The 24,601-nt window shown below is 33.5% G+C and overlaps 3 protein-coding genes across 3 annotated transcripts; 2 read left to right on the forward strand and 1 right to left on the reverse strand.

Moving 5' to 3' along the window:
- Positions 1 to 3,883: 3,883 nt before the first annotated feature.
- On the forward strand, positions 3,884 to 7,389 carry LOC140891199 (ankyrin repeat domain-containing protein, chloroplastic). The gene is made up of 7 exons (XM_073299562.1): positions 3,884 to 4,645; positions 5,210 to 5,286; positions 5,466 to 5,564; positions 5,741 to 5,839; positions 6,325 to 6,423; positions 6,508 to 6,606; positions 6,943 to 7,389. Exons 1-7 carry the CDS (start codon positions 3,913 to 3,915, stop codon positions 7,030 to 7,032), a joined length of 1,296 nt encoding a protein of 431 aa, XP_073155663.1. The 5' UTR covers positions 3,884 to 3,912; the 3' UTR covers positions 7,033 to 7,389.
- Positions 7,390 to 7,884: 495 nt separating this feature from the next.
- Positions 7,885 to 14,800, reverse strand: LOC140890560 (protein S-acyltransferase 10). Its single transcript, XM_073298435.1, has 11 exons — positions 14,646 to 14,800; positions 14,454 to 14,568; positions 13,541 to 13,615; positions 13,374 to 13,445; positions 13,081 to 13,206; positions 11,570 to 11,603; positions 10,505 to 10,614; positions 10,296 to 10,382; positions 9,987 to 10,070; positions 9,306 to 9,371; positions 7,885 to 8,269 (listed from the first exon to the last, which is right to left on the reverse strand). The coding sequence occupies exons 1-11, from the start codon at positions 14,734 to 14,736 to the stop codon at positions 8,092 to 8,094; spliced, it is 1,038 nt and encodes a 345-aa protein (XP_073154536.1). The 5' UTR covers positions 14,737 to 14,800; the 3' UTR covers positions 7,885 to 8,091.
- A 5,950-nt stretch (positions 14,801 to 20,750) lies between these two features.
- On the forward strand, positions 20,751 to 24,176 carry LOC140893192 (cation/H(+) antiporter 1-like). Its single transcript, XM_073302257.1, has 4 exons — positions 20,751 to 20,971; positions 21,120 to 22,121; positions 22,350 to 23,266; positions 23,894 to 24,176. Exons 1-4 carry the CDS (start codon positions 20,816 to 20,818, stop codon positions 24,174 to 24,176), a joined length of 2,358 nt encoding a protein of 785 aa, XP_073158358.1. The 5' UTR covers positions 20,751 to 20,815.
- The last annotated feature ends 425 nt before the right edge of the window (positions 24,177 to 24,601 follow it).

Raw genomic sequence — 24,601 nt, forward strand, 5'->3', positions numbered from 1 at the left:
TTTTTCATACAACATCCCAATTGGAATGTATATGGAGAAATGACTTGTTGTCATTTTACTTAAAGGGATTACTAAATGGTCCTGCCATTTTTAACAAACTACATTGTAATTCAATAATTCGATTAAGACTATTCAGTCTTAATGTTTCTAAGGCCTCAGTAGGTAGAGTATGGTGACTCTTTTCTAATTCTTCAATGCGTCCTAGTAAATCATGTTCATGATTTACTAACTTTAATAGTTGTTTCTTTCTCTGTTTGTGAATAGATTTTTCGAATCTGATTAAGTGATTGTCCCTTATCCAATTTTATTGATTTTCCATCTCGTAGAATTCTTATTGAATTCTCCAAGTTTTTTTTTTGCCATAAACTATATTCCTTTTTCAAGGCGTTTTCAGGGTTTATGATCTTCCAGGAATTCTAAGCCAAGAATTAGTTGATCCGCTTCTTTTCCCGGAATTCCAAAAATTTGAACTTCCAATTCACTAATGTTTATCAATCCTTGGTAAGTTCTTTTTACCTGTTGTTTTAAATAGTAAATCGAGTTACAAGGGAATTGATTCCTATGACTTGTAATTTCGAATACTATTTTGAAATCTTTCCAACCTTCTGGAGATCTAAGTTTCCCTATTATAGAAAACTCATTTTCTTCTGGTTGAATTTCTTTAATCGGAGATTTTTTCCACTTTCGACTTGTAATTCTGTTATCTTGAAAAGATAACATTCGGGGTTCTATTTTGAGAACTCTGTATGGAACCGGTTTATCTTGAATTTGGATATATGTTTCATGTATTATAGGAAATTCGATTTTTTCTGGATAGATTGCTTGAGCAACTTTCCCAAAAATCTCTGAGATTTCAATAAACTCATTTCTAATAAATAATTTTGAATGGTGAGAATTAGAAAGAGCATATGAAATTTGGTAGGTAATGAAATATGGTTTATTACCTTCCTTCATTAATTGTTTTTCTTTGAAGTTTTGATGCAACGTCAAGGCTCGACTAAAGTCTCTGTCAGCTAAATTTTAGGCTATTCTTGGATAAATAACTACCACAATTTTTCGTTCACACAAATTTCCCGAGATAGTTCCCAGAACAACATCTTGAATATTCATCATTCTTTTATCGCATACTACAATATATATGGGTGAATCTATTCCCTCTTTAAAAGTAGCTTTGATCATAATCTGGATCGCTCCAATATGAATCCAAGACATTGTCTTTGCTACTTCAGCTTTCAAGTTTTTTAATTCCTCTTTAATTTCTTCAAAGGGAATTAACTGCATCTCAATTTGATTACTGGTTAATTCCATAGGGATCGTCATTTCCCTTCTGGATACCTTATAAATCAAATTATGTCTTCTTTGTCTAAGCCCCAGATTTTCTAAGACTCTTTCAACTTGTCCTGTAGAAAATCCTTGATACTTCTGTAAAGTAAGATTTTCTCTCATAATTCTTTGGATCATATTATGAGATATAGTAGTTTGACTAAAAAACCCAGCCAAAATTTCATGTGTTTCATGTCGAAACACTTCTTCTTTAGTCTGATTCTGATTCATCATCAGATTCTTCTTGGCTACATAGTATTTCTTCCTCATATATATTTTCATCTGAGGGTATCTCCTCAAACTGATATATTTGGACAATATCTAGGAAGAAGACCACATCATCCATGTCTGATGTTGCTTCAAAGATTTTGACTCCTTTCTTCTAATTTTTTGGATAATTTGTTGAAATGTGTCCCCTTGCTCCGCATGTCCAGCAGTTACAGTCTTTAAAACTTTCACTTGCTCTCGTATGAGTTCTTCTGAAAGTCCTTCTAGATGGTATTCTTCCCTTGTTTTGAGATGAGCGTGTTGTTGGGATGTCCTTGTAGCTCCACTTCTTTTCCCTGATCTATAAGATCTGGCCTTTTGTTTGAACCAAAATGTTCTTGGTTTCCAAGAACCTCTCATTATTTTATTATATGGATTATTTCTGAATTTCTTCCTTTTAAATCACTGTGATTTATTCTCAATGATTGTTGGGAGATCATTTTCTCTACAACATAAAGGAGTACGTTTATCTATACCCCTTATCTTTTTGTAGTTCTTTTGTAGTGCTGTCATGTGGCACCATTCTGTCAATTTTCCTTCTAGAAAAGAGGCGCTTCTTGTCAATGTATCTGGATTACCTGGAACGTATTCTTTTATTAGCATTTCTCTCCTGGGGCTTGGCATTTTTGCAAAAAATAGCTGAATAGATACGTTTTTCTCGACTCCCGAACTCCATATGTATTTAGTGAATAATGTATTCATCAACTAAACAGATATCATGCAACTCGAGACTATACAGAGCTTGAGTATATCTTCTCTTTTTCTTCGTATCTTGATTATTGAAATAGTCTACCCCTACAAATTCTGCTGTAAATAGGGTGATCATTCTTCCTCCAATCTCGCTTAGGGATTGTCCTGCTAAGACTGATTCTTTAGTCTCTGAAATAGTTATTTTTCAAGCTATCTTATCAGATCCCATTAGACTCATTTCTAGAAGTTTAATGAATCCTTCTTTATTGAGATCTAATGTTCCTGCTGCAATTCTCATAGCTGACGTCCAATCATCTATGAGATCTTTTTTGTTTTTGAAATCCAAAACATCAAGGTTTAACATAACCCCATAAGGATGTATTGGATCTAAAACAATTTTTCTGTAAGGAGTTTGATGGAGAGGAATTTTACTTCTTCTTATCCTTGTTCCTATTAGATGTGAATTTTCTTCAACATGGAATTCACTATGTGGTTTTTTTGTTTTAACCACATATCTTGGAGGATTTCCTATAGGTTGTTCACCTTCAGGGGCATTCATCTTTAGATCTATTACTTTAAGATTCGCAAATGAATCTGCAAGATCTTGTAGATCCTCAAGATTTAATCTTTCTAAAGTAGTCATCAGATAGTGTTTTTCTCCGATACTTCTTTTATAAGATTAATCATCATTTCTTCATCAGTTAAAGGTTTTTGCATCATTTTGGTTTTACCTTTCTGATATAACAAAGGTTCGGTACCAAACGAGGGCGTAACCTTCCTCCTGTATTCTCTTTTCTAGAACTAGCGGTTTGTTCTAGATTTAGGATTTTTGTTTGGAGATCCTTTAAAGTTTCAAGAATTTCTTCTTTTTTTTAAGAATTTCTCCGATTTTTTTGAGGTATTTCATACAGCTAACTGATGTAATATTGTACCATTTTTTGGATTTCTTTAAGATCTTCGGAGAGTTTAGAAGAGTTTGGGGTAATCTCTAGAAATTGAGAGTTAGAAATCATATTTCTTAATCCCTTCAGAGCTTACAAAACCCAGAGTCTCGTTACTTAAAACCTGTTGTAAAGAATCTATTTTAACTAGATTCACTTGTTCATAGAATTTCATATAAATGAAATTCATCTTGTTCAAACTTTCGTTTGAATTCATGTTTTGTTGAAAATCTTCTCCTCAACAAAGAAAATATGATTTAAAGAATAATATTACGTCTGAATAATTAACCTAAAGCTCTTATACCACTTTTACGCATAATTCTTCGTACCATAATTAAGCACAAAATCTTCAGATTTGACCATAAAACCTTTAGATTTTAAGTATAAATTAGCATAAATAAAGTTTAAAAATTAAATATTTAATTATTCAAACTTGGTGATCCTAAAAAGTTATTTCAAAAAATCTTTTGGACAGATAATTAAAATAAACTCAAGTTTGTGTTTGGGATTAATCATCAATTTACCCAACTCGTTTTAATTAACTTTTTAGATAGTCGTTTTATAATAAAAATAATATTTTTTTGAAATTATATATATATATATATATATATATATATATTGTATGAGAAAAAAAAACATTAATTACTTATTTATCTATTTTAGAGCCTGGAAGTGTAGAAGGCGAGCAGCCATGGCTGCAGCTCCACCACCACCTTCTCTACAGAGAATCCAAACCCCTAAAACCTTCTTTTCTCTTCTCCCCATCTCTCCTCTATCTCTCTCTGCGACCCATAATCTCTGCTTCGTTTCTCCGCTTTACTCAGTGCTTCCCATAAAGTGCTTCAAGTCCCTCCGTTTCTCCTCCCAGCATGTAAGCCAATTCGATTCTGAAGACGAGGAGGAAACCGCCGTAGGCGACTGTCTTGTCTTTGAAGAAGGCATTTTCGATGACCCATTTATTCAAAACACTGGGAATTTCACGAATGCCGATACCCAATTGGGTAAGGGGAAAAATACGGACTTGGAGCCTGAAAACTTGGTCCCGGATAATTGGGTGGATATTCAAAGGGAGCTTAACATCACGAAGAAGGAGAGGAGAAAGCTCTCGCAGCAATTGGAATACGGCAGGACGGTGGAGAAGAGAAGGGAAGCCCTCAGGCCTATTGATTCGGATGCATATGACAAGTTTAAGAACGAGAAACTCCAGCAGTTGAAACCAGTTGTGCTCGATAACCCGGAACCAAAATATTTCAGAGATCACGTTGAGCGGGAGGGTGATGATAGAACAAGTGAGGAGGAGATTACAGATAGCAGAGTGAGCCCAAGGAACCCGAGATTGGCTGTGTATGGAAAAGGATTGGATGATATTTCCGAGCTTTTCAATAGCGAGATCTATGACCCTGCCAATTCTAAAAAATCTGAAGGTGTATTTAAATTATCCAACCCCAAATCTTTGATGTTTGCTGATGAATGTGTGTGAGTTTGAATTGTGAGCATGATGGTGCTTCGTTCTATGGGGTGGTCTGCAAATTCAAATTTTCGAGTTCAGTGTCTTTTGGTATAACTGTGAGGAGGCTGGCATAAAATTCTAGTACTTTTTCCTTCTTGTAGGTTGAAGCCTTGGAATCTAAAAAGTTGTTCTTTTCCAATTCTTTTCAAAGTTTGCAGGCGACTCAGAATACTATTTGCTGCTGGAATGAAGATAGACCATAAATATTATTGATTTCTTGTGTTCATGCAAACTATTCTGTAATTTCAACATTCTTGAATGCATGTCCTCTTGCCCTTCGACGAGTGATGATATTGTCTGATATTTAACTCTAATAATTTGGGATGCACCCTCCACGGGATTGAAGGGAGAGGGGAGGGATGAATGTGCAAGATGTACTGCTTATTGCTTATTTTGTTTCTTCTTCTTTGTTTTCCTTTTGCTTTATTTCAATCTTTTAGACCTTTGATATTGGATCCTCAAAATTGTGATTTGATAGGTACTCGCAAATTGTTCTCAAAGGAAGAGAAATTATTGTTGAATAAGCGAGTTCCTAATTTGGCTGTTGCCACCTCGGTGAGCTCCTTCTTATCTTGTTGTCATCACCAGTTGGGAAGAATTCTTAATTATGGGATTTCCCTTCTCAGAAATTTAATCAATAAAGGGACTTATCCAAAATTGGTTTTCTTGTTTTCTTTTCGAACGATGTGAAAGGTCATAAAATTCTAATTCTGATGTAGAAATCATTTTCTCAGGGAAAATGGCATCCTCTACATGCCCTTGCGGCTTCTGGAGAATTTTACCTCTTGAATTCTTTGTTGAAGCATAACATTGATATAAATGCTCAGGACAAGGTGAACTGGCTGACAAATGTCAATCATATATTTTTGTTACCTAAAAATTTTGGTTGTGAGTTGTTCTCTTCTATCTATAAAATATTTTAGCCACAAATAAATTTCATTTTTGAAGTTTCTTTCATCTTTTTTTTTTTTAATCTGAAATCCTCTTGTCGTATCATGATATATTTCAGGATGGATTGACTGCAATTCACAAAGCAATACTTGGCAAAAAGCAGGCGATTTTTAATTTTCTTTTGAGGGAATCTATAAATCCCTTCATTCGTGACAAAGCAAGTGTTGGCTGATTCTGGTTTTGTACAATTCATTTTCCCAGATACATATATGCATTATGGTTTTCTTCATCCTGTTATTGTGATAATGCCTGTGCGTATATTAAGGTTGAAAGGTGTCTCTAAAAATAAAAACAACCATGGGCAGCAGGGGAAAGAAAGCTTAAATTCCAGTTACCCAACTTCTACTAAGTATTTAATTTAGGCATTATAACTTACACCTCTTTTAAGTCAATGTCTGGCTCCTTTGCTTTCACCCTGTGACTGCAAATGGTTGTTCACACGGACAAATCAACGTGCTTGCAAGAGTGGTACAATACTTTTCTGCAATATCAATTGCTTATTTTTGCAAGAGGAACTTTCTCCCCTTCTGTACAACACATTCTTTTAACTGTTCTGCTATAGGAATACCCTCTTCTTCCACACCACGTGTTTTATATAAGTTTTATTGCAATTGGTTCTCACAGTTTTTTGGCCCATGACAGGTGGGTGCCACCTTATTGCACTATGCTGTCTATGCTGTGTCAAGTCATATGATAAAAATTCTATTGTTGTACAATGTAGATATAAATCTTCAAGACAATGTAAGTTTGATAATCTTGATTGAAGCAACTTAACTTGGTGCAAGTTTCCGGGTACGTATTAATCTACTTATTTTTCATTTTCAGGACGGGTGGACACCATTACATCTTGCTGTGCAATCCCGTAGGACAGATATAGTGAGGCTTTTGTTGATAAAAGGAGCTGATAAAACTTTAACGAACCGGGTAAAAATTTGCAACTTAAATTGAAATTAAAACTTCAGTACATTTGCTGTGTACTCGCTTCATGCATCGATTTCATGTTCAATCATTTATCTAATGAAATTTTTACTTCATTATGAAGTCTGAATTGCATCTTAGGAAGTTTGTTGCTAGACATGAAAAGTATAGCCATCAACCACCAATTCTCTCGGTTGTGCCTTTTGAGTCCAACATTCTTGAGATTTTACAATCGTTTCTATATTTACGATTTAAATATAAATATTTTCGAGCAGCCATGGCCATCTTGCAGTCGCAATTAAAATGGTCCTCATGTTTCCTTTGCATTGGATATTTTTCCAGGATGGATTGACCCCGCTGGACCTTTGCCTCTATTCTGGCAGAGATATAAGAACATATGAACTTATCAAATTAATCAAACAACGTCCATAGCCTTCATTGATCAAAACGCTAAATTGGTTCCATACTATGATGGTCGAGGTGCTTCTGCTATCAGTAGTACTGCTCTGTGATCCATCATCTGCTTGAATTGCTCCTACCTCGTCGTGGAGTATTAAGCCACCGTCTTTTGTGAAGGTTCTGGTACCAACAAATAATGAAGGAAGCTGATTTTTCGATGATGTGGTGCGTTTTTTCGAGCTCCATTGTACAAAATTTGTGTTTTTCTTCATGTCATCCGTGTAGCTAAAGAAGATGTGTCTAGTGTACTATGAAGTTGTTTGAAGCACGCTCCTAATTAATCTTTGTACAGATAAAACATGTTTGGAGTAGCATCGCTAGATATTTTGTGACCTGAGATAACAGTAGACGACCACATTTCTAAATCCGCGTGACTCTGTCCAGTGCTGCATAGCTGCTCAGGAATTTTAACTCGATTATATTTCGGAGCACGAAGTATACTAATACTTCATAGCGGTTCAAGAATTTAAACCCGATTTTCTTTCGGAGCACGGAGCACAATTTAAACCCGATTTTTTTTAAACCCGATTTTCTTTCAAAGCACGGAGCACAATTTAAACCCGATTTTTAAACCCGATTTTCTTTCAAAGCACGGAGCACAATTTAAACCCGATTTTTTTTCGAAGCACGCGCTTAACACACTGTCTATGAAGGATTCATCCCTGAGATATTACAACTGATGATCTGCCACAAACATTGCCCAACGGTAGCTATTTATCCTTTTTTTAAAAAAAATTACTATATTTTAAAAAAATTCAAGTTTTTTTTATTCTTACTAGTGGATTGATGATATCATAAATCCTAGCCAGTCATAGAAGAAGAGAATCAATCAATATTGGCAACATATTTAACATTGGTACCTATACAATGTGTTACAATAAAGTTGAGTGTTCAACAAATATGATACTAGACTGTGGCAAACCTGATCTTAATTACATACAAACTTGATGTGCATCATTTGTCAAATCTAGAACAGTTGAATCGTTCAAAAAGAAATTTGTTTAAAAAATTTAAATTACAAAACTTGTGCCATCAGCAGCAACGGCAAGATAAAACATCCGAGCATGTGTATGGTCTTGACTTTTCCTCGAGTTCTGCTGCTGTTGGCAAAGCTTCCAACCTGTACATGCTTCCGCTTCTGGCACAACAAAGTAGCGACAAATTTCTGCAAACTCCTTTGTTGAATGGATGCACTCTCTCCGGAATCCCCCTGCAAAATTCAAATGCCGAAATGAAAACAAAGAAAAAGTTGTCACCGCTGCAAGGAAATAGGTAGTCTTATACCACCATATTAAAGCAGCATATGCATGTCTCGGAAAATAGATCCACAACAAATCATTCCTTGTCGATTTAATCGGTAATATTTCCAGGAACACCATCAACAGTTGTCATATGAAGGTTTAACATGAAACATGGACCTGGCTCCCTCCATGTTTTTCATGATCAAATTCCCAGTTGAGAACAAAAGCAGTGCCAAAAGGCATAAGAACTACAATATGGCTCAAAAAGTTTATTACAGGAAGCCCCAAGGAAAGTTTTAATAGCTCGTTAAGAGTCCTACGCGACATGGACTATAGGGAATCATTTGGTCACTGTATAAATGAAATTGATGAATAATCAGAAAAAAAATGTCACATGCTTAGAATTGGACGCTAGACCAATTTCCACCTCGAGGCAGTTTGAGGCTTTGAGCACATGACATTTTGTGCTAGGCACAAAAAAAAATGCTCATCACACCATAAGCCAGAAGTCACTAATGATTATTCACAAACCAGTTAAAAAAGCTAATCACAAATCACAAGAATCTTAAATATGATAATTTACCAAGAAAAAATTAGTGATTTAGTGTCCTTGTTAAATGTGATAATTTGCCAGACAAATTTAGCTTTCTTATTTGTTACTTCTAAATTATACGTTGAATCCAAAAAAGTATATTTCTACAACTGAGATAATAACCACATTATTTCTCCTTGAAAGCGTGAAGCCATTAATTTAAGCAACACAAAAGAAATATACCGGCATTGTAAACGTAATTCACACACCATAACAACTTAACATCTTTCAACACAAAAATCTGAGATGTCACAGCAATTACGAACTATAAAATATAAACCTTGCACAAAATAATACACCCATCTGGCATGTAACATGTAACACAGAAAATCTGGAGCAATAAACGAATTAGGAAATAGAGAAAAAAATCACCATAGTTTTTGAATAAAATAGGAGAGGCATGAGAAACCAACCTCAAATACACAATTCGCCGCCTTCTTACAAGTTCGTAAGTGGTTTGGTTACTCATAATAAGGTAGCTGTTCCATGAAAAAAATAACACAAATTTGATTTTCAAGCAAGAACATGTAAAAAAAGAAAAGAACACACATTGAAAAACTATTAGCTACAGTGCTAGCATATACTAGAAAAGAAGTAAAGATGCACATAAAGAGCCAGTTCGGATACAGAAACTGTAACTTAATAAAAATACTTGAACGAATTCAGTTTTTTTTTAAAATTCGTTTATTAAAAAAACAGAAGCAATTTTAACTTTTAGATAAATGTTGATAAGTGCTTTTGTTTTTATTTTTAAATGTAGTTAGAAGCAAAAGCCAAAAAACTAGAAATTCTAACTTCTAAACAAGCACATTTTTAAGTGTTTTTCTGAAACCGATTTTGTAACCAAAAGCTACGATTTTTAAGACCGTGAGTTTTTTTTTTTTTTTTTGTTAAAAAAAGTACTTTTGAACTCTTGGCTTCTCCAACCAAACAGGCTCAAAGTGTTTTAACTAGGATCCCTTCAGTTTTATCGCCATGATTTCCCCATGTTTATAGAGATCTTTCATTAGAGCTAGTGACTAGTCACTAGTGTTACCTAAAATTGACCAGAAATGACAACGCCAGCAAAAATACCTCTTAAAGATCGGACATACCTATGGAAAAGGAGGAGCAGCAGCAGAAAAATTAGGGATATTGACAAAGAAGCCAACATCAAGATCATAATTACATCTGCCCACCTGAAGGAAATCCAGTTCAATTATTTGCAATCAATGATGGAATTTAAAATTACGAGGTAATCATCTGCGTGAGACAATTATGTTAAATAACAAATTTATATTATATTCATGGGTGCAAGGTACAAAGTGCAAAGTGCATTACGTGCATCTTGTTTCCTTCATTTTTCAACAAGTAGAAAAATAGAGATGCTTTCTTAGAGATATGTACTTCTGAGATATACGTACCATGCCATTGATATATGAGATTTAAGGTACGAAACGTACAAAATCCACGTCCAAAGGCACAAGGCTGTTTCTTCACATATGTACCACCTGATGCATTAAAAAAACAATCACATACCGCAGCCTCCAACAACATCAAAGTAAGCCAATACTAGGAAACATTAAATTAAAAAGTATTAAATAACTGTATAGCAAATGAAAATAATACTCACCAAAAACGGCAATGGTTTCCCAGTCCTATACATGTCCCTAGCCAAACACAATGATGATCAAACTGAAGCACACACTTGTCACAATCATGACAATGCTTTGCCCGTGGAGGCTATTAACAAACGGAACAATGGCATCAGAACTCTGGCACAGGTGAAGCACAAATAATGAAAAAGCAAGAGAATAGGTACAAGAAATCTAAAATGTTGTGTCCAAAGTGGGATCATGCTAGGAAGGTCTTTTGACTTCTTTAAATATATTACGTATCAAGTGTCAAAAAGGAAGGGGAAGGGAAAAGAATATTGGTTCTGATATGATTGTTAAGGATTGACCACAAACGCAACATTTACCCCTGATCTCCACGAGCTGCTGCCTCAAATAATGTGTGCCCTCTTATATGGTGAGAATTCTGAGCGAAGGGGCTATTACTAATAACGAGGTCTTGAAAGATCAATAGCTCCGGTCTTGAAAATCCAGAAAGTTAGAAGTTTTCTTTTCTATTTTGATGGTTACGGAATTATAGATTATGGCAATTTTTGGTACGCACTAGCGAATAGGAGATAAGTTACCAGAGGACAAGAATGGGAATCCATAAAAACTGCTTTTGGGTTTCTTATTCTTATCAATAGCAGCCTCACGTAATCAACGTAAATATAAAATTCTATGCAAACATTTTGGAATATTGCTCAATATTGAAAGTGGGTTACTGCTGTTTCCAAACCAAAATTTTCACTTAAATGCTTGTACCAGCTTCTGATATCAACTTCCATTCGGTTTCTTACCTCAATTATATGTTACTCAACTGAAAGATCAGTTGCAATTCATGCTACCCGATTTGTAAATCTAAGGACCTTCGACATTGATTTGGATCTAGTTGGATTGCTATTATAACTGATATAATATATTATGAAATTATAGTGTAAGTTACAAGATACTTGGGGAATTGGAAACAAGATTTGAAAAGAGACAAAAAGGAATTAGGAAAAAGTTAAAAGTTCTAACACAGCTTCATCTGAATATAAATACAAGGATGGGAAAAGGAGAAGATAGGTAGCAAAAGATTATACCTGAACGACACTACAATATGTGCAGGTCAAATTTCTGGGGAAAAAAACAGATAAGAGAGATTATCAGCTGGAAATTGCATGCTTTTAATAGAAGAAAACGGAAAACTTCATTTCTCATATGATTGATATGGTGCATATCATGCTAAGTTTCTATTAGAAAAAGGAAGGACACCTTTCTATCTAGCATAGTCCTAACTCTTAAGAATGTTCACATATGTTTTAGCTTAAGAAAAACTACAAATATGGAGAAAAATAATCTTTGAAGTTCGAATACTCAGATGTATAGGATAGATCAATATTTGTATCTAGAAGTTTATTTTGATTAGGATAAGACTCCTTGTTCAAGTGAACTAGGAATATTGAACTCTATAATGTCTTGTGTCCTTTATTTTTAGACCAATAAAATTGGCTCTTCCCATCCCTCTTGTTTTCTTTTCTAATTACAGTTTTATCATTTATGAATGTATAGCTATAAAGCATTAAGCACATATACTGAAAACTATCTCAGTGGACAAATTTATCAAGTAACTACAAGAAAGAAATAAGCAGCAGATCTCAATTTATAAACACCTAGATATATAATTTTGCACGATTCATTTGCATGAAATGACAATTAAAGATACGACCAAGGTAAAAATAGCTCCAAATTTGGAAAAGAAATTGAAACTAACCAATTAGACCTCACTAAATCATATTTGGACAAATGCTTCATATTAACATGAAGAGGGCCAGTCATAAACAAATAAACAATAGACATGTTACAATGAATGCACAAAACAGAAAGCAAACAGATTATCTGATGGGCATATCACACAGTCCAACTAATACTATGCTATAGCCAACACTACGTTGACGCACATTTTTTCTTTATCAAGAATCTGAAACATAAATGTTTTTTTCCCACCAGTATTAGCATATGCCATGATTAGGAAGCAGGTCTCCACTTTATGAAGGAAACAAGATATATCAACAAAGAAATGTCCATACTAGAATGCAATTTAACATATCTCACATACAAATGCAATTATGCGCACAAAAGAACTTGATCTGGGGTTTCAAAATAAAAAAATAACAAACTTTTATCTAGGAAACAAATTTACATACATTTTCTGAAAATAATGAAATATCTAATAAACAAAGTACTTTATTATGTGAAGAAAGTCAAATCTTGCAACTCCACTAGTCAACGATCAAGCTAAAAGACAGAAGATGCTACACAAGTTCTAAAGGTGAACATTTTCTTTACAGAATCATTTTCAATAGCATTCATAAGTTCAGTTCCCTTAATTTTCTGGGTTATAATAATATTATGAAGGGACAGCTCATGATAAATCTCTAGCAACGTGCCATTCAACAAATACTATGTTATGCATGATTCATTGAAGAAACAATGTTTGAGCCATCAGCCATCATCAGTAAGAAGCTACAGACGGGATTTCAGTTTACTACTCCACCAATGTAAGAATTCGCTGCTACAATACTAGTGTAAAGAACCAGTTATGCACTATTACCGAACAGATGATCCAGGAGGGTAAAGATCCATCACTAGCTTTGTCCAGGCAGTCTCATTTCCTCTTTGATAGTTCCGTCCATCCACTGAGATTACAACATCGCCATTTTTGTTTGAAGCTGGAGGTCTTTCTTTGGCCATTGTGACAAGATAAACCCACAGACAAGGCAAGTAGAAAAGTACATGCTTAGAAAAAAAATCAAATCTGTGCGCAATATTGGCATACGAAATCATATAGTGGCTTCATCTGTTCTTTTGTACTTATGTAGAAGAATCAGAAAGGAACCTGCTTACTTTGAGGCCAATAATGTCCTTCTAGCTGTAGCATCTCTTTCATTGACAATCTTCTGTGCATCAAGTACATAGCTACAATTTTGCCGAAAGAAAAAAGCAGAAGATTCAACAGACTGACGGAATAAAATAAATAATATGTTGCAAGAGTAGATTGTCAATTCAATTACCCGGGAGAAGTTCCAGAGGTAACAAAGTATTGAGCCAGTGTAGCAACAAACAACAATGCATATACAGCAGTGTACCTGCGTTTGAAGAGAAAAGGTTGGTCATGAGAGCTGCAAGACCTTAGGAGGTCCCAAAAGACAACCAAGATGGTGACTTGTTGAGCTAAATGGAAAAGGCCAAGAAAGGGTTATGGTTCCACCTACAACTTATATCATATGTAATGATCTCCAAAGTTTCAATCGACTTTGGCTCAAAAAAAAAGTTTCAATCGACTTCTATTACATTATATTCTTTGACAAAGCAAGTCTTCTTAGTCCATGAATACAGGCTACAGCATAGAGCTACTTCACAACTTCTCCTACTTCCCGTGATTCAAGCTCCAGGGAACCAATAAGTTCCAGGTGCTGGAATTTGTTTGATACCATTGAGAGATGAGATCACTTTTTGGAAGATTTTCTTGAAGGACAGTGATGGGTTTCCAACATGTTTGATATCAGAAAACTTAACTTCCAAAGAAAATTTCGAGCTCATATTTGGTAAAATGCAAAGTAAAGTCCATTACATTTAGAGCTTCAGAAGACTATAATACATTTAAGAAAAAATCACATAATTATAAGCCCTAAGGGTAGAAGCTCAAAAAAAGTGTAGTTCTTACCATTTATTGTTCTATCTTGGCCACGTATTTATTATTGCTGACGGAAAAATTCAAATTAGTGGTTTCAATAATCATAATTGATTGCACACCGAATTCGATGGCACCAAGACATTGATAAACACTACAGTTTAAGCAGTAGATAATCAACTTTACAGCTTCAATCACCGACTTTAAACCCCAAAAAAAAAAAAATTCCTGAAAGTTCACCCTAAAATTTACGTATAAACCAAAATTGCAGAACACCAAGAAAAATACATTACCATGGTTCTCGTTTGGTCTTCTCAATCAAATCGTGGTCAAGCAAAAATAAAACCCCAGCAAAAATCAGATGCAGCCCCACCAATGCTAGTTTCAGTGACAGCGCAGATCGGCGAGCTAAAACAAAACATAATCTTCCATCAAAACTAAAATTGTCAAATACCCCAACGAGGTCAAATTGTATGAAGAATTACCAGGATCCGAAAGGCACGGGAAGAGGCGGAAGCAGCGGTCGAAGGCACGAACCCATGTGTCGCGGAGGGAGCCGCCGCACAAGGCACCCATTGTTCTCTCAGCTCATGAAGGGAAGTACTCGATGCTCGCTCAATTGTCGTGAATTTAAGACGACAACGACGGCGTATGGACTTTGGACAGGTGAGCGGCCTGTTTTCGGTAATTTATAATTCAGTCACCAAATTTAAAGTTAAATTGATAATCAATCTTATCAGAAAAAAAAAATTATTTAAATTCTTTGGGCCCACGTGTTTTGTTTCGGATAAAATTTGGTACAAAACAAGAAAAATATGGTACAAGTACATGATATTTGAGTATCAAATGTGTTAGATCTAGTATAAATATATGATTTTCGAGTACTAAAAAAATATTGATATTAATAACACATTTATCTTATTTGGATGAAAATCGGTATAAAACATTGAAAATATGGTACTCATATGTGATTTTTGAGTACCCAATGTGTTAGATCTGGTACAAATATATGATTTTTGAGTATTCAAACACATGTTGCAAGTTCACATTAATAAAGATGTTTAGATTTTATACTCAAAATTATATTTTTTGTACTCGGTCTTGAAAAATTAGTGCTCAAATATCATGTATTTGTACCATATTTTCAATGTTTTGTACTTAATTTTATCCGAGAAAAATAATGTGGGCCCAGGAAGTGCAAACAAATTTTTTCTAATAAGGGACTGATTCTTAATTTGATTTTGGATTTAGGTACTGGACACCAATTCAGCATTTATTTATTTGGGTATGGCCCATCAATAACAAATTTGGATGAAAATGGATTTCGGGTTTTATTTGACAAGATTGTTTAATATTTTTATTTTGCGTTATATATATATATATATATATATATATATATATATATATATATATATATATATATATATTAACCAAAACTAGAATTTGGATAAGGTATGATCAACTAAAAATTTTGATTGAAAATAAAATAATTTCGTGTTTGAATATTTGGTAAAAGAGGGATCCTATTGTGAAAAATTAAAATGTGAATTGGTGTTAAGGAGTTTTTGTATTGATAGAATGAATTCTGACTTTAATAAGATAATCATCTATAATAATAATATATTTATAGCATTCCCTCTTAGATGATTATTTGCACAAGCAACCAATTCTTCAAAATCTCCATTTGGCAAGATGTATGTCTGGGAACTTCATCGGGACTTAAATGTTGCCTCGTCAAAACCTTGACAGTAAAACCCCGTGGGAAAAAAATGAACGAAGGAAAAAGAGTACAACATCCTATACTTTCTTTGGATATCTTCTCGAAAATGGATGCGCCTCGTTAAAAACTTATCAGGAAAAACCCAATTGGACAAAATCTCGATGAAGAAAAAAGAGTACGACATCTCTTGATACTTGTTAATTGCCTCATTAAAAACTTGTTATGAAAAACCACGTGAGAAAAATCATAGACAAAGGAAAAAGATTACAACTTTAATTGTTCCCCCTCTTGCAAGCATCACTTGAATTTATTAACGGTTCTTCTTCCAATCTTGTGCACTTATTTGCCAAATATTGATTCAGATACTGATTTTACCATAGATATGGTAGTTCAAGACCAAATATATTTTCTTCTTCTTCAAGTTGGCAAAAACAATATTTTGAGCATCGAATCCTTCGAGGATGTTTCTATATGTATCACCATCAAATCAGTACATCCATGACAAGTGCAAATATTTTCTCATAATCCGTTTGAAATATTTTGAGAACTTTGCTAAAATTTGCTCATATTGCCACATATCATTGTTATTGAAAATTTCAACAAATCGTAGTTCAAAATAATAATCATTTTGCATAATAGCAAAACACACGAATAATTATATCATTTTGATCCCAAATAATTTGTGAAATCTCATATTTTAATATACTTGTTATTCTTCATGAATAGCATAATCCAAATTGGATTCATTTAAATGATTGGTCGTTCACGCTTCTAGCGTCCTTTTTCATTTACTTGCAAGTAATATAAGATATGATCCTGCAGGACGTCGATTTATTTCATAACGACCAGCCTCCATATTCTTTTCACATTGAGATATTCACTCATTTTCTTTAAAGGGGTTTTGTCACTAAAGACGATATATATATATATTTGTTTTACAAGAATAACAAATGAGAATTTCGTGTCATAAAATCTCATTGCTCAAAATAATTGATTATAAGATCCAATTTATTTTCAACATATTTATAATCTCTTCAAGAGATTTTTATGTAGTGCATTTCTCGCACAAACATTAACTTTCAATACATAATCATTTGACATAATATATATTTCAGATATCCCAAATATGACGATTTATTCTTATGGTTTAGTAGTTGATTGGAGACAAAATAAATCAACTAAACCAACATATTTATAATCATAAAATTGATATGCACATCCTGTTTTGATCAAGCTTGTCTTGATTATATATTCTGGAAGTTTTTCTCAATACGTATTTTCGCAAATATCATGTTTGCGTTTCGTGGGCCCACGTTATTTATTCATTTCAGATAATATGGGGATTCTCTATCAATTTGAGCTAATGATAGTGATATCAAATTCGATATGCCAATAAGAATTCATAAAATTTTCTGGATCTTTGATTCAAAAACATCCATATTTATCGATCCAGGAACTTTTGGCTTATTCATTAACATCTTTGCGCACTATCAATAGTTTTTCAACTATTTATATAACTTGAATGCTCAATTCAATCTATTATGTCAAACTTTGAAAGTATTTGTATCAATGATACTTCTGGAGCTTTCTAGCTCTTCTAGAAATATTGATTTGTAATATACTATTTAAACCAAATCAATATCTACTAGATTTAAAAATACACATACATCAATATTGTGTATCACTATTTTATAATATCAAACACATCATTTTTTCATCGTCAATCAAACGATCTTCAAGATCTTTCATACATTTATATCACCATACGATGAATAATTTTGGATAGACATCAACGGTCTCCAAAAACTTTTATATCTTGCTTGATAGATATCAAAAAATATTTTACGTACTTCATGTATGACAGTGATACGAGATACCAATGTACATTAGTACAATACTTGATTATGACGTATATCTCAATATTTTATGCCAAATTTATAATTCATATCTCGTTTCATACGAGATGACATATTCTTCCTTGAAAAATTAAACTACAGTGTATCAACTGTGTTCATTGACACTCTCACATTCACTTAAAAGAATGGACCACATTAATCAGACAACTTTCGAAATTGTCTTTCCTTGAACAAAATACTATAAATAAGATATTATAATAAAAGAATTGAAATTGAAAAATCGGACGTACCTTTTCAAATTTTTGTATGCGCCAAGTAGATCTTTTACCTTCAGCAATGACATTCAATCTATCACAAATATCATCTCACATTAAATTCATGTTCCTACATGTAAGATAATAACATGTGATAAAAAATACTCTATCATTCATTTAAAAGGTGATAGCTTAATCAAATGAAAAAAATTCAAAATTTATATCCACAATCAAAATTGAGGAATTTAAAATCCATAATCAAATTTTATGAAATAAAGATGTAACAACCCAATATATCCTTAAAATATAAAAATTCTCAAATCATCAAATTGCATAATCAATATTTAATGCAATATATTGACCAATAGAATAGATTCACAAAATTTGTAGATCTTATTTTTTATCATCAAAATAATTTATGTTAATCAAAACACATGCTAGAGTTTTCCAAAATTTAGTTTAAACAAATACAAAATTAATTTATCAAAAATAAATTAGTTCAATAAATAAATAAAATGACTTGAAGTTAGTCATAAATCAACCCATTGACATCATCATGCATAGGCTACCATCAATCCATCATTATCGTTGTCCAATATAGATGATGGTCCAATTCATTGGATTTAACATTTATTTTTGTTTTTCGATTGATAGTGTTGTGATCTTACTACCGCATATTCATAATTGTCAATCAATAGTTTATGCAGTTCATCATTGAACATCAAGTCGCTATTCATAAAAATAGTGACAAAAAATATATCATGCTTCTTCTAGAGCATTAAGAACGAATATATGATTTGAATCGATATCAAGTCAATATCCTTTGATATATATCTCACATATATCTTTAATTATGGATATTGACAATTTTAGATCATATATCGATATTCTTTGAGAAATTGTACTAAATTTTTCAATTCATGAAATTCTCAACAACCAAAAGAGCATCAAATTATATTCTTCGAGAATATTTCCAAATCTTGGATCTTATATTAATATTCTTCATGAATATTATCAAATCTTGCATCTTTTTATCAATATTTCAATATTGATATATTTTGACATGAAATCAATTTTTCAATGATATTTATAGATATTTGATATCATATCAGATATCAATCATGATTTATTCACTTTCTCAATATACGAAATCATATATCACATATTTATCATTAATTTATTCAGATTCTCAATATATTATATTATAATTAAGAATCTCTTTAGATTCTCAATATATTTGAACTTATATCAGATCTTAATCTTGAATATCTCAATATTCAATATATTATATCATGAATTCATGAATATCTTTTGATATATCAAAATTGTAATCATGAATCTCTCAAAATTCTCAATATATTATATCATGATCATGAATTTCTTCAAATTCTCAATATAAAATCATGTTGTGGTACTTTATAGCCATCAACATATTCATGATATTTCATGGACACCAATATATCAATTATTTTCATTGTGCTACTTCTAAAGCACCAATGAATATCTCTTTGTGCTACTTCTAGAGCACCAATGAATATCTTTCATAAATTTGAGTATTGACAACACATTGTGCTATTCCAATAACATCAAAATCATAATAGAAATAGAGATATGAGTAGAGAGAATTGATTATAGAAAAGAGAATCATATGAGTCAATACTCAGGTGCAATTATTATTGAACTCAATCACCCTATTTATAGGGAGAGATTACAAGATACAAATCTTCACAAATATTATCTTAACATATTTATCTTGATCATATATCTTTAATAAGATAATCATCTATAATAATAATATATTTATAACAATTCCATGGTTTTTTTCAGCATACATATTTTGAGAATGTATTTCTTTTTGTGTGTGTTATTTTGAATAAAACAATTATATGCAAAATTAACACGAGATAGACTGCTCATCTAAAAAATTCAGTCACTGCATTAAATTCTAGTGCAAAAAAAGCACATTAAACCGAAAATTTATGACTTTTTTTCTTTAGATTAATTTTTCTCATTCGATGAAATAAGGGAGATTAACTTTTCTTGCTCAATATGCTCCCCCAACTTTTCAATTTTTTTGTATTGATACAATACTTTCTGAATTTTAGCTATTTTGTTCTATTTAACATATTATTCTTTTTTTTTAATCGGAAAACACTAATTCGATGGTTGCTAAAGCTAATGTTACAAAAAAAATGTATGTTTTTTCTTGACTTTGGAGGAAAATCAATTTATTCGAAAGCAACTTAACATTAAAAAAAATCGAACAAATTAGACAAACTTTACACATTTTATGCATTCAATCAAAACTATTCAATGACTGTGACACCAAAATGTGTTTGTCATCTAGGCAATCAGCCTTTTTTGGGCAAAAAATGAATATTTATGTGGCAGATGGACCAAAGTAGCTGAAATCCAGAAGTTATTGTATTAATACCAAAAACTTAAAAGTTAATGAATCCAAACCAAAAAAAGATATTTTTCCGGAATTTATTATAAATTTAAATGGAATTAATTTATTTTTTTCAAACCAAAATCAAATCCTATTAAGAAAAAGAGTAGTTTAAATTCATCCGTTGAACACGGCCATCCATCACTAAACTTGGAATGTAAAGTTGATCAAACCTCTGTCCACCACCTCCTTCTCCCTTCTTTGGCCAATTTGTATGAAGTTGGACTGCTAAAAATAGAAACAAAACAAAGTTTTGCCGAGAGTTTTTCAAGAGAAAGAGGGAAAAGATAATGCAGGCTGCATCCCATTTGTAAACAGATACACCTGAATCACAAGAAATCCAATAGGTTCTTGATCTGTTCCAGTTTCACTAAAAATGGATAACTCAAACAACAGAGCATGTAACAGCGGAGAATTATTCAATCCCGTTCTTACAATGGGAACACAAGTTTCTTGCCTTCTGGTGATCTCACATTTCTTTCAACTTTTTCTCAAGCCCTTAGGCCAACCGGCGCCCGTGGCGCAGATTCTAGTAAGTATGTCATCGAAAACACATAGGTATTCTGTTAAGAACAATGAATTTCTTGAAAAATGTGTGTAAGCTACAGCTAGCGATGCAATCTTTGTTTCTGCTACGCGTTTTAACTCGAGGATGTCGTCTGTCTGTCTTTGTAACGCAGGCAGGATTCATGTTAGGCCCGTCTGGTTTATCACACATAGACCGCATAAAAAAGTTCTTCTTCCAAAACTTTGCAGCAGATTACTACGAAACCATGGCATTATATGCCAGGATCACAATCATGTTTCTGATAGGGCTGGAGATGGATTTTGATTATATGCGGCGAAACTTGCGGGTGGCAAGCATGATAGCGGGTGGGAGCTGTTTAATCTGCACGATTTTCGCCATAGCGTTAACTTCCTTTATATATGAAGAGACAGGAGCTCATGGCTCAGGTGTGATGATGGCTGTAACACTTGCAGTAATATTGTCAAATACAGCCTCCCCTTTTGTGTCAAGATTAGCACATGATTTGAAGTTTGCAAGTACTGATATTGGCAGATTGGCTATATCTTCTTCATTGATTGGTGATGTCTATGCTGTGCTTTTGCTGATTGTAATTGCAAGAAACGATGAGAAATCTGATTTCTCGTCATCGTTTTTCTATGCATTTATGTACATTATCATTGTTACATTGGCTATTCTCGTTAATAGATATGTGACAACATGGATGAATAGGAGGAATAGGAACCAAAAACACCTGAAAAACACAGAGTTATTCATACTTCTGGGAATTGTATATGTTGCTGCAATGATTATGGAGACTAGTGGATTCAGCAGCATAATAGGTTGTTTCCTCATCGGATCGATGTTTCCCAGAGGAGGCAAAGTAGCTCGCACACTCCTGTCTAAACTATCGTATTCCGTTCACAACTTTATACTTCCCATATACTTTGGATACTCAGGATTCAAAGCAGATGTGACTCTTATAAACAGTTTTCGAAACTTTGCCATTGTCGCCATCGTTATCTTATTGAGCATTGGAGGGAAGATCACTGGGACATTAGCTGTTTGTGTTCACTTGAAAATGCCTTTGAATGAAGGGGTTCTTCTTGCTTTCTTGATGAACTTGAAGGGGCACGTCGATTTGCTAGCCTTGACAATAAATGTGCAACATTATAAAGTAAGTTCTTCTAACTTAGCCTCTTCTTATGTTAGCGTAAATTTTTAAACATGTCATGCACTGGAACAATCATATTTAACATTCTCAAAATTAAGATACATGATTACTATTTGATTTAGAGGACATGATAATTTAGCTTCCGGTCATTGTGTAGTGCACAAGCTTTTGAAATAGAATCACATAAATATTTCTACTGTTTTAAGCAAAGGATACTTAAATGTGGTGCAGGCTTTGTCAAGCCAAATATTCTACAACCTGATGATGGCTGCAATAGTAATCAATTCTTTGATATGGGGACCCTTGATAGCCTTCATGGTAAGAAGAGAGAGTGAAATTTTTGGCTATAAGCATATAGCCTTTGAATTTCAATCCCCAAAAAATGAACTAAAACTCTTGGCTTGTGTATACGGCCCTCGCCCTGTCGCAACGATGATAGGACTAATAGCTACATCTAAAGGGCCAGAAAATGTGGCCATAACACCTTACTTGATGCACCTAATCGAGCTACCCGAAAAGAGAAAAACAAACTTATTATACCATCAAAAAGAAGAAGATGAACTAAGTGATGATGATGATTATGGTGGGAATGACGTGGTGGAAATAAACGAGGCAGTGGATATATTTTGTACTGAGACTGGGGTGACGATTCATCAGGTTAAAACAGTGTCCCCCTTTGTTAGTATGTATGCTGATGTATGTGAGTTTGCTGAGGATATAAGAGCATCTATAATAGTTCTCCCATTTCACAAACACCAAAGAATCGACGGAAAATTGGAAAGTGGGAAGGAAGGGATAAGGGCTACTAACCAGAAGATTTTGCGACATGCCAAGTGCTCAGTTGCTATTTTAGTAGACCGGGGACTCACTGCTGGGACGTCGTACACCTCAGGTTCTGGGTCATTGCAGCATGTGGCGACATTATTTTTTGGTGGGCCGGATGATCGGGAGGCATTGGGGTTCAGCGAACGGATTGGGATGCATCATCATATAAACCTTACTATTATAAGGTTCTTGCATATATCAGAGAAGATTCAAGAAATAGGGGTCAATGTAGCTCACAAGGAACAAGATGTTTTGATGGTGAAATCGACCCATGAGACGGAGAGTGACTTTGATAATGCGGCATTGGCTGAGTTTTACAATAGGTACGTCATGATACTGATCTTGTGGAAAAGTTGCTTTGCAAAGCCATCGATGCATGCAATTTCAGTAGAGCACACACATTACAGAAAATTCTTGTGTAGCACATGATTAGTATCTACTCAATACTGCTAGCACCATGTCATATAGTCACTGTATGAAATTATTTGTAGAATCTATCATTTTCCTTATAAAGATAATCATAATCATCAATAATCATATGAGTCGAATCTTTTAAATTGTACGGTAACACAAGAATCATATTTTGTCCGATGTATCATATAGATAAACACACCTGACATTACTCCTAGCAATACCTTCCAACAATTACATGTATATACCATACCGATTTCAAGATTAAGCATGTGTAGTTGCATCTAAAGCTATAGTTATTATAAGTATTGTATTTCAAATTGCATTGCATATATAACCACAAATGACTAAAAATAAAATGCTACTCGTGTAACTCACAACCTAAGCCATTGATGTGTGGAGCCTCCATCCCACCGACTTTCTGACGGGTCTTCTTCAAGTTATTTATCTGTGTTTTTAAGGGTTTTGTGAACATAACATATAAACATATATACACATTTTTTAACAGTAATCAAGATCTTGTGATTTTTTTTCTGTAGGTATGTAACATCAGGTCAAGTAGGGTATGTAGAGAAGCATGTGGAAAATGGTGGGGAGACAGCGAATGCATTGAGAGACATGGCTGATATGTATTCAATGTTTATAGTTGGAAAAGGAAGAAGAGGGAACTCGATACTAACAACAGGTTTGAGTGATTGGGAAGAATGCCCAGAGCTTGGTAAAGTAGGGGATTTGTTAGCTTCTACAGATTTTGAACTAAGCGGTTCTGTTTTAGTTATTCAACAGCATAGACCTTCTAACAATCAATACCAAGATCAGTAGGAAACTGGGCAACCCAATATAGTTTTGTAGTTTTTGTTAATGGTAAAGATTTAGAATATTAAATTTTTTCTGTTGCTTTAGTTCCCCTCTTTTTTCAGAGTTTTGGAAAAAAGTATATAGAAAGCCATGTTAATATTCAGTTGGTGGTGTTATTTTCTCATCGTGTACAACTGGAATACATACACACACACGTGTACGCATAATATGTGCATATGTACATGTAAAATGCAATCTGTGTGTGCTACATACTTTTGCTAGTTTCTAAAAGGTGTTTAGGGCCAAATCATAACAATTCGAGATTCCTAAAATGCTCATCTTTAGATAAACAAATATTAGATATGTGTGCACGTAGCCTGTAAATGCTACGTAAACAGTTTGTTAACTCTAAACTATTTTATGGTCAAAATACTTGATCCAATATCCTT

Source organism: Henckelia pumila, chromosome 3 (assembly GCF_033568475.1).
Source record: "Henckelia pumila isolate YLH828 chromosome 3, ASM3356847v2, whole genome shotgun sequence".
Taxonomy (NCBI): domain Eukaryota; kingdom Viridiplantae; phylum Streptophyta; class Magnoliopsida; order Lamiales; family Gesneriaceae; genus Henckelia; species Henckelia pumila.